We start from the raw sequence: 10,846 nt of genomic DNA, 5'->3' as shown, positions 1-10,846 counted from the left end.
ACTAATTAGTACCGTAAAGCTTCCGGGAGGAAGCAATGCGAAAGCGTTCCCCTCCCGGTTGTCGATTCAAAACTGGAAAATAAAAAGGACCTTAAAGCTCGAGGAACTTTTCCCGAAAGCAACTTCGACTTGTGCTCTAATAAAAGCATTATGATTTATCTAAATCAATAGACTACTAATATTAATCTATACACACAATATTATGTAAAACATTCGTAATAGGAGTAATGTCATGTAAACAGTAAACATGTTATAGTATACATATATATATATATATATATTTGAGGTTAGTTCTCAACGGTCGAATAATAAATTATGCGCCTTATGCACTTTTTTGCTTTTATGCCATTATATCTATAGCCGTGGTCAGGTTAGGTTGTCTTGCTGCGCTTATCTAGTTTTCCCGCTAATCTTAAATTGTTTCCGTATTATTGTTTGACATGTTGCAGGAGTAATATTAATATTTTATTTAAAAAATTTAATAACCAATGATTGTGACAAATAACAAATAAATTGCAAAAAAAGAGTTATTGCTGTATTATAAGTACATCGTTTTATTTGGGTATTAATAATTTATTTATTTTATTTTTGATTAACAATTTAAATTAAACATGTTTAGTGTTAAGTAACCATCTCCCCAAATATTCGATCGAGTGTTTATAATTAACTTAAGTAGGTAAGTGATCTTAATTTTTGAATAATGAATTTAATGCCGAATTACTTAAGTATTCACCAAATATTTAATGAATCTAGAGTGAGCTAATAGTCCTTTAACCATGATTTAGTGGCCAATTATTGGTTTATTAAATTTTAGTGAACTTTTAAATTATTTAATTTTTTTTTTCAACCCAGTAACCGGCTTATGTATATTTATAATTGGTTATTTAATAAATTATGGGTACATGTTACTTTAGATTAAAGATGGATTCTACTATGAACATTTCAAGATCTGTGGATACCATGTCAATGATTAATCAATCAATATCTGCCAAAGATAGTTTAGATTTATCTGGAAAAATGTTGGATAGATTTTTTGCAGCAGATGACTCCTTCCCAACTCTTGTTGACAAAATGCAGATAACTAAAAACAGTCAGTATACTATATTACCTATTATATATTTTTAGTTTTTTTTTTTCAATCAATTCAAATACATAAAGATGTTTTTTTCTGTATATTATCCTCTAGGTCAAAGTGTTAGTGGTTGTACAGAATATGATTATCCTAAAGAAGGACTAGGGTTGCCTTCAATTACTCCGCTCAAATCAAGACACAAGATACCACTACCTGGTGCATTATTAGAACAATGGAATGGTATTATTTTTCATTTTATTTTTGGAATTGTGAACTAAATGTGTTTTATGTTAATAAATAATTTACCAAAGTATTATACAATTATTTTTATAGGAATTTTTCAAATGTTAAATTATTTAATTTAAATAAAATTTTGTTAATATAGATGCTCAAAACTTTCATCGCAAATTGGGAATATTTCCTGAGATCAACCGTGTTTGGGTCACAATTGATCAGGAATTCTTTTTGTGGGACTATAGTGAAGGGTAATATATTATTAACTATGAACTAAATAATTAATTGATTGTATGATTTTATACTTTAGAACGGATTTATCTTACTTTGATGGAATGAACTCTACTATTTTTGCTGTAGCTCTGGTACAACCTAAACCAAATGTTTTTCAAGCTCACATTAAATATTTGTTAGTCTTAGCTACTGGATTAAACATTGCAATATTAGGTGTAACATTTAAAAAAGTTACTAGTGCCGATGGTAATTATATTATATCATTATATATTTTACTTTTAAAATTATTACAGTTAAATTAGCTCTAAAAATTATATTTAACTATTTCATTTTTAAATATGTGTGTAATATCAGGAAAAACTGAAGAACAATTGGAACTTACTACAGATACCATTTATGAAGTTCCTACTGAAGGTGTGATAATATCTAAAATTGTTGGAACTGACAAAGGACGTATTTTTCTTGCTAGTGAAGATGGTAACCTGTTTGAAATCGATTACTGGGTATTTATTGTCTAAACAGTATTTATTTAAATATAAAATACTTATCTATATTTATAAGATTTAAAATCATTAATATGCATTATTTTTCAAAACGTATAGAAAGATTTAGGATGGTTTTCAATCAGTGGAAGACGTTGCAAGACAATTTGTCATTCAACTAGTACTTTATCATATATACTACCATCATTTTTAACATATTCAATCACTGAACCTTCTGCCATCATTGAAATAGCTGTTGATAATACACGGAATATTCTTTACACTCTGGCTGAAAATAATTCAATTGAATTGTATGATCTTGGATCTGATGGTAAATCTACAAGTCGAATTGTTTCTTTGTCACACTCTAATCTTGAGCATCAAGTTTCAAAATTACTCAGGTAATTATTTAAAATAAAAAAATTATTTCTCGTTTGTTAACAGTCCATCACTAAGTTGTATAAAATATATTGTCCATGGGTCCACCTATAAGTAGATGGTCAGATCAGCATTTCTTGTATTCTGTAACAATCTTTTCAAATAAGTGTAAATAATAATAATAATAGCACAGTAAATAATGAATATTATTCATTAAAGAAAAATTCATAAATAAAATCAGATGATTCTCTAATCGTCATTTCTTGATCATTGCCACACATTTAACAATTGAAAACTAGTAATAATTAATATGATAGTGAATGAAAACTCAATCAAATTAATTTTTAACAATATTTTAGAATAATTAAATATTATTTTTATGATATATATACACATTTGAAGTTAAATATTCAATTAAGTGATAGATTAATATAATAATATTAAATATAAGAGATATTTACTGTTTTTCTAATTATATCACATACTAGACTAAAATACATAAAAATTTAATTTTTAGTTTAGACAGCCATGTATTGTTAGTTAGCTGATTTCGGGGCGATATATTTTATGTAGAGTAGTGTCAGACAATAAAAAACAAGTACCAAATAATAAATGAAAAATTTGAATTGATTAATATAACTATGGAATTTGCCAAATTTTTATTTCAGAACTATAGAAATAGCTCAAATGACTTTATTGAGTAGTATAAAAATCATAGAAGAAACTGAATCACCTAACATTCATCTGTTGGTTGTATCCAAGTCTGGATTTAGATTATATTTTTCTACTGGAGCTATAACCTCTAGCAATACTAGACCTTACACATTGCAACTTGTACACATACGTTTGCCACCAGGATATAATAGAGTTATTGGAGAATCTAAACCCAGTAGTGTTCAGCACGTGTTGTATAACAGAGGTATAATTTTATTTTATTGTTAAAAATCCAAAGATTTATACTTTTTTGTTGATAACATATTAGGATTATTATTTTTTTATAAACTTAAGGTTATATACGATTAATTCTCAGATATTATTTAATTTTTTTGGGCAACACAGTACAGAAACAATTATAAATAATGAATAGGTATATCTACTATTTAAAGTCAAAGACAAATCATTAAAAGTGGACGGCTCTTATTCGAATCCATAATTTTATAGGTTACTTTGTGTTACTTACTTTTATTTTTCAATACATACAAATTTTGAATATATTTAACTCTAATAAACTATCAGCTTTTTTATTTATGTTTTATTGCTTTTGGTTACTGAAAATAAATTAGGTATTGTAATTAAATATAATTTTAGACTTGTATTTATATTTAGCTTAATAAATTCAAACAACTGTGTTAATAATCTATGCACTATATAATTTACTTTAAGTCAAGAGAATGTCATACCTGTACGTGTTGTCTCTGTTTTACATAAATACAAAATATTAAATTTTTGTTCTGCGGAATTGATTTTATGTTATTAGCTATAGTATATAATACTAGAATAAATTTGCCTATTATCAAACTTAAAGGTAATAATATTATCAATAATAGCATACAATTGATTCCGTGTGAAATCTTCTTTAAGTTTAAGAAGGGATAAATACATAGGCATTTACTGGTCTCGGACAAAGTCATGCAAAATCAGCTAATAATTAATAATTGATGATAGAATAATTTTTATTTGGGTTTTTATTCTTAAATGTGCAGCGCTACCATGCTCAAAGAATTAACCACTATTATTCTACTATGTATGTATTTTATTTGCAGGTACTATTATAATGGCATGCAATACTGACATAACTAATTACAGGCCAATGTTGTGGTGTATATCTCCTGATGAATATGCATTTAGTTCCAATTTTAGTGAAAGATATTTTATTACTGATTTGGATATATGTCCATTATCACTAGAAAATATAGGACCAAATTTATTGATATACAATGATCCAAGTTCACCACAACCACCATTAATTGTTCGTCAACAGTTTGAAAATCGCCAAGAATATATAACTTTAGCTCCACAAGTAATTTTTTTTAAAAAATTGTTTTAACTTTTATACAATATTTTTTTCTTATAATAGGGCTTAGAAATTTTTGAAATGCTCCGACCATATGACACTCTCTGTGAATTATTGGCCAACAGTCAAGGTTCAGAAACAGATGCTATCAAAACATATTTTAAAAATTTTACGGATAATCAAGCATGTGTTGCATGTCTTACTATTATTTGTGATCAATCATTAAAAAATATAAAGGTTTGTGGTTTAGTTTATATATATATTTATAATACGTTTGATTAATTAATTAAATGTATGTATATTTTTGTAATTAGATAAAAGAATACGCAACTCAAGCATTTTTTACTCATGGCGGTGAGCCTAAATTAGTAACTGAAAATCTGCATGATTCACATAATGATTTAACTAAGGTTTCACAAAATAATAGTAAGAAACATGTGTATACTGTTTATATTTGAATTATCTTATTATAATTGTAGTCATTTAAATTTTTTTTATTTTAAGCTGCGATATGACACAATTTTAAATTTATAAGTAACTGTTTCATAACTATCAATACATACAATTATATATTTTATTATTGTTAATAGGTCATTGTGATTTTTGTTTTAATAATTTTTTTCAATGTAAATAATTATTATAAATTGAGTATGAGGGTATACTTTTTTGATGCATTTCTATGATAATGAATTAAATACAATCAATTATATTTAATAAAACATTTTTAGGTTTTAGATCTACTAATTTTACAACATCACCGTCTATGTCAACTTTTATAAAAAATCAGACAAATATCACCAACTTACCATTTGAATCCACTAGTGTTCAGTATTCTTCAAAACATAATGGATTATATTTGTTTGTGAGTCGTTTACTGAGACCTCTTTGGAACATTAAAGCTGTTAATATGGAAACCACTGATGGGAAAACTTATGTAATATATAAATTAACTATTTGAATAAATAAAAATTAAATTCATAATAGTTAAATGTTCATTTGTAGATTGTTAACACAGTGTCTCCAGATGATTGTTCATTTGTTGCAAACCATTTGCAAACTTTGTACTCTTTCATGAACAATTATTCAAAAATGTTAGCAAATTATACCAAAGTACCATTGGATGTGTCTAGGCGTCCAGCTGCACATGATGCTCATCAATCTGAATCAAAATCTATAGAATGTTTGAAAAAATTAGTTGTTCGTAGTGCTGAAGTCTTTAATTTATGGAAATTACTCAGTGAACATCAATTTTATATTATAGCAAATAAATTAATTGACGTAAGGAAATTAGAAAATTTGACTTTGTTATTTAAAAAAAATATTATTTCTTATATTAAAACTTTGTATTTAAACTATACATAACCCTAATAAGTGTTATATTTAAAATATTTTTATTTTGTTTTTAGCAAGAACAGCGTATATTGGAGAATGTTACTTTCAAAGAATTAATTCTTCTACATCAAGACTTATGTCAATCTTTGGTACAAAAATTATTAGACACGTAAGTATTAACAAGTCAGGATTAAGACATTTTGTGTTAGCATTTTTTTCAATTATTGACTACCTACTAAACACAATATTACTGCTTAATATAAAATATGTTGTAGGTATTAGTGTAAAATGTTATGAACTTTTAAAAAACTAGCGCCACTCTACTTTCCTTCAATTCTACTCTAAATATAGAATACATTTTTAATTATCTATTTTTAGATATTTATGTGAAAGTTCATCTGTAGAATCAATCAGTACTAAATTACGACAAGTCTGTCCATCCATTTACCATTCTGAAGATGCTGCTTGTGCAAAGGTATGTAATAATTTAAAATGTATTATCTATTTATTTTTTATACCATTCAATGTAAGCCCAATAAGTAAACAAAATAGTGTATTAAAACATTGTCTTTGTTTAATTAGCAAACATTCAAAATAATTCATTTTATTCATTTTTTTTATTTTATCATAGAAATTTACATACTATTATATTTTATCAAAAATAACAGAATAAAATATATCATAGTTCATTATATACTTAGGAAATGTAGAAAATAAAATAAAATATTAATTATTAAAAAATAAAAAAGATACAAAGTATTAATAAAACCTTTATGTATATTGTTACTATTAAAAATATTAAATTATTTTATCTATTCAATTTTTTTAGGCTTCAGAAATGATTAAATTAGCGCAATCTACAGTTAATGAAGACGAGCGTAAACGAGTCCTTTACCAATCTCTTATGGTAATTATTTATTAAAAAATTTTTTTTATTTTCATGAAATGTTTATATATTTCGTCTCCTATTTGGTTAAATTAGGTGTTGAAAGAAGTAGCACCAAAGTTTAATTTATCGTCAGTTTGTTTACAATACACCAATTGTGCGTATATGGAAGGTGTATATCAAATTTGTAGAGAATGTGCTAAAAAGATTGATCCAAAGAACTTGGGTAGTCATTATTTTGCTAACAATATAGACAGAGATGCACCAGGTTATAGTGCTTACATGCTCAGGTAATATAATCTTGGCTTATTTATATAGGAGTCATTGTGAATAACTTTTAAGTTATCCTGAATCTTTATTTATATTATTATAATAGTAATGCTTGTATACTTTACTTTTACATATTGATTTATATTTTTTGTATGAATTCAGGTTAGATATTTACAAAGAAATAAGCTCAAGTTTAGATTATTTATACTCAATAATGGTAAAAAATCCATCTATAATTATACCTACTCGACCAAATTTAATACCTGGAATTCTAGAAAATTCTGCACTAACTTCTGAACAATCTTCTAATTTGGTATTAATTTTACATTTTTTTACTTGTTTATCGTGTTAGATAAATGTATGTATAAATATATAATACTAATGCAAGTGCTATTAACAGGTTTCTGAATTAATAAAATTGTGTATTTCTTGTGATGATGAAATCATGCACACTGTAGTGTATAAATGGATGATCGATAAAAAATTAATAAAAGAAACAATTGAAATGGGAAATCATAGTTTGGAAAAGTTTTTATTGGCTCAGTCCAAATCTGACAGTAATAATAATTATATCAAAGATGTACTGTGTAGATATTATGAATATAATGGAAACTATTATGAGGCAGCTGAAGTTTTAGCATCATTGGCTAAAAGACCTGAGTAATTATAATTGTTTAAATTATAAAGATACCTTTAAATATATTTATTTTAAACCAACTGTAATGTTTATATATCAGAAGTGGCTTAAATTTAAGTGATCGTCTTATGTATTTGGGCCGAGCAATGGCATGCTTGCGCAGTAAAAAGTTAAGTATACCAGCTATGAATGTTACCAGTCTCAGGGACATTGAAGACTTGTTACAAGTTGCTGAGATACAGAAAATGGTTGGTTTCTTTAGCTTAAATGTTTACTTGTTGATTATTTATTGTCTTTGTTAATTCTTGTATACTTAATATTTTTTAATAGATATTGGATTTGTTATTGTCAAGTCAAATTGATGGAAAAGCTGATATTATTGAAAAGCTCAATAGTCGTCTGTTTATATTAGGCGAAGTATGTATTTCAAAATAATGAAGATAATGTTTGTATATAATAATATGAATTTGTTAGCTTTACAGTAATTTTGCTGAACCGTATGGTCTATGGGAAGCTCAGTTGGCAATATTACAACTTTCCAATCATGATGATCGTGAACTTGTGAATCAGATTTGGGAAAATATTTTGTTGAAAGGTAAATAATAGTATTTAAGTGCTAATATAAAATGTAAGTTTTTATAGCTATTTTTAGTTAACTTGTACTAAAATCTTAGTTTTTAATATTATAAACACATATTATGTATTTATACGTATAATTAACATTTTGAATTGATTATGAGAATATTTATCAAATTAAAAAAATACACATTTCTACCTTTAAAATTTTTTATAAAATTCACTAGAAGTGTAATAAATTTTAATATACTGTAACATAGACATTTTTTAGTTTTTACTATTGTTTATAGATGTCATAGTAGACTTTTCTATTCAAATGGTTAACACAATGCTTCAGTAATGGGATTGTGCATCATAGTATTATATTAAAATCTAGATATATGTATAGATGTTCTATACTTAAACCATTAATGATAATAATTGATACATTGAAGTTCTACATTCATAGTTTATTTCATGTATAGTTTTAGTTAGACATACTGTTATTTTATCTTGAAAACTTTTTTGGTGTTTATTGTATATATAATTAATTCACATTTTTATTTGTTAGTTGTGGAAGATTGTGGAGACATTGATGAACACAACAAAATGACCATTGCTTTAGAAAAAATTAAGTCATTGGCTAGTTCACATCCAATCAATTCATCTACATTTGACTTGGGTATGTAATAATAAGTGTTGATTTCTCATTTTAAATATTTACAAATAATCAAAGATTTCTTTTATGATTGTAGAATATGTAACAACTATGTTGGAATATCTAAACTGTAATTTGGGTGGAGATTTGGAATCTGTATACACAACTATGTTAACTATTGGTGCTCCTATTGAGTCTTTAGTAGCAATATATAAAAAGTAATATATTTTACCTATTAATAGTTTCATTAATTAAATATAATCATATAATTATATTAATCTATTTATATTACAGGATTTATTCTACTAATGATCCACGGTGGCAAAAGACAAGTGAACTGCATGTATTGGAAGTTATCATGAGTTTGGCTCGTTATTATTTACAAAATGTTGATCTATGGCCATCTGGGATGCAACGGTAATAGCTATTATAGAATTTTAATTATAAAAGAAAATAATTTTACTTTATTTGGTTTTTAATTAAAATCTTTCAGGAGATCTATTGCTGTGAACTTATTAGATTTGTTGGTAATTTGTCAAAACATGCTGTATAGCCGTTTTGCTCATAGTCCACTGATTGAAGGTGTCATTGCGATCAAAAATGAACTTGACAACATCATTAAAAACTGACTTAATAACAAACTTAATTTTTAAATATCATCAATTATTAATATATCATAACTACCGTATTTATTCCAAAAGTTTAGTATACTTTTTTTGTACATTTAAACTGCTTTGAGAATTCTAATATAAATTATTACTTTTGTATAATATATAATTTGTTATTTCAACATGTTGATTATTTCAGAAATAACTTATTATTTTATTAATTATTATTGTAATTGTAATGTTAAACAAAGTAACTTATGAATAATAAGACTTAATTTTAAATGAAACTCGTATTATAAAATTTAAGGAAAATAAATAACTAATTAATTTTAATTTTTAATTCTATTAATAATGATTGGGAAATAAACAATACAACTCCAATAAAGTATACAAATATGTGAACGAAAACATGTATTTTGGTTTTCAAATAGATGGTATATTAAAGGCTGTGAACGCCTGATCACATTAGACAATTTATTTATTTCATTAATTTTAAACAATTTGATTATTTTTAAAATAATGTCAGACTGGTGACATTGCATTGTACTGCAATTAATGGATTCTTAAAAGATATTTTTGACAAAGTTGATTACGGTTTTTTTGTTTTGGAATTCATAAGTGAGTAACTGTAGCAGTACTTTAAATCTTCTCAAAATGTTTTATAAATTATAACCTTTTTCCACAATAGATAAAATTTTCAAAATATTTTTATTCTTCTAAGTTATTTTTATTTCCTATTTATTCGACAGCAAAGGAGGCTCTGAGAAAATAATGCTACTCCTCTGCTGCCATTGTTAACTGACTAATACAAATTCTAAAAATATATAATACAAATAAGATATTGGGCACATAACAAAATAAAGTAATCCACCAGTATGTTCCCTGCTTAATGTAGTGTACACCCACCAGGCTATGTTCTCGTTCTACGAAGTTTGTTTGTCCGGATAAGGGTTAGTGTGTTAAAGCAGCTACCCATTATAAAATCAATATAATATATTTATACATTCATAATGTTATATTGTATATAGGTAAATGGAGTGTTTTCAAAAATGTAACATGTTTATTATTTGATAATTACAGTAAAAATAATGAATGGGTTATAAATTTTAGTACCAGAAGCAACAGCTGAGAACCCTGAAACATTTTTCGCAACTTGATATTATAAGAATTGAAAAAGATAATAAATTCTTTACTGCTATTTTTTGTTCACTCAAACTGACATTAAAATCTCGTGAATAAGTGTGTTAGAAAGGTACACATCTTTTTTATTTTAGAGTTATTTTTCAGGGACTAAATTTTCATGGTTATTTATTAGAGGAATCGCTTAATAGTTACCGCTGGACGCTGGTATGAGTGGTAAATCTTGTATCAAGAGTCATATAATATGTTACGATAAAAAATTCCTAAATATTAGATACTTAATTTACAAGATAGGCTTATTTCTAAAAGGAAATAAATTTTAAATATTAATAACATCCCTAGTACA

At 25.7% G+C, this 10,846-nt stretch overlaps 1 protein-coding gene across 2 annotated transcripts; it reads left to right on the top strand.

Annotated features, from left to right (window-relative positions):
- Positions 1-309: 309 nt before the first annotated feature.
- Positions 310-9,833, top strand: LOC114131627 (nuclear pore complex protein Nup155-like). 2 transcript variants are annotated; one of them, XM_050210409.1, is made up of 26 exons: positions 310-562; positions 915-1,090; positions 1,187-1,312; positions 1,458-1,557; positions 1,617-1,786; positions 1,895-2,043; positions 2,143-2,423; positions 3,069-3,319; positions 4,164-4,420; positions 4,478-4,651; positions 4,729-4,840; positions 5,143-5,348; positions 5,417-5,692; positions 5,821-5,915; positions 6,125-6,221; positions 6,576-6,653; positions 6,729-6,922; positions 7,065-7,215; positions 7,303-7,562; positions 7,640-7,787; positions 7,870-7,956; positions 8,014-8,134; positions 8,666-8,776; positions 8,850-8,970; positions 9,047-9,169; positions 9,246-9,833. In XM_050210409.1, the coding sequence occupies exons 2-26, from the start codon at positions 922-924 to the stop codon at positions 9,379-9,381; spliced, it is 3,993 nt and encodes a 1,330-aa protein (XP_050066366.1). In that variant the 5' UTR covers positions 310-562; positions 915-921; the 3' UTR covers positions 9,382-9,833. The 2 variants fall into 2 exon arrangements, with proteins under 2 accessions (XP_050066366.1, XP_027852690.1); XM_027996889.2 differs by having other exon boundaries at positions 310-676.
- The last annotated feature ends 1,013 nt before the right edge of the window (positions 9,834-10,846 follow it).

The sequence above is a fragment of the Aphis gossypii genome, chromosome 1, assembly GCF_020184175.1.
Source record: "Aphis gossypii isolate Hap1 chromosome 1, ASM2018417v2, whole genome shotgun sequence".
Classification (NCBI taxonomy): Eukaryota; Metazoa; Arthropoda; class Insecta; order Hemiptera; family Aphididae; genus Aphis; species Aphis gossypii.
This window is presented reverse-complemented; position numbering and strand designations above follow the sequence as displayed.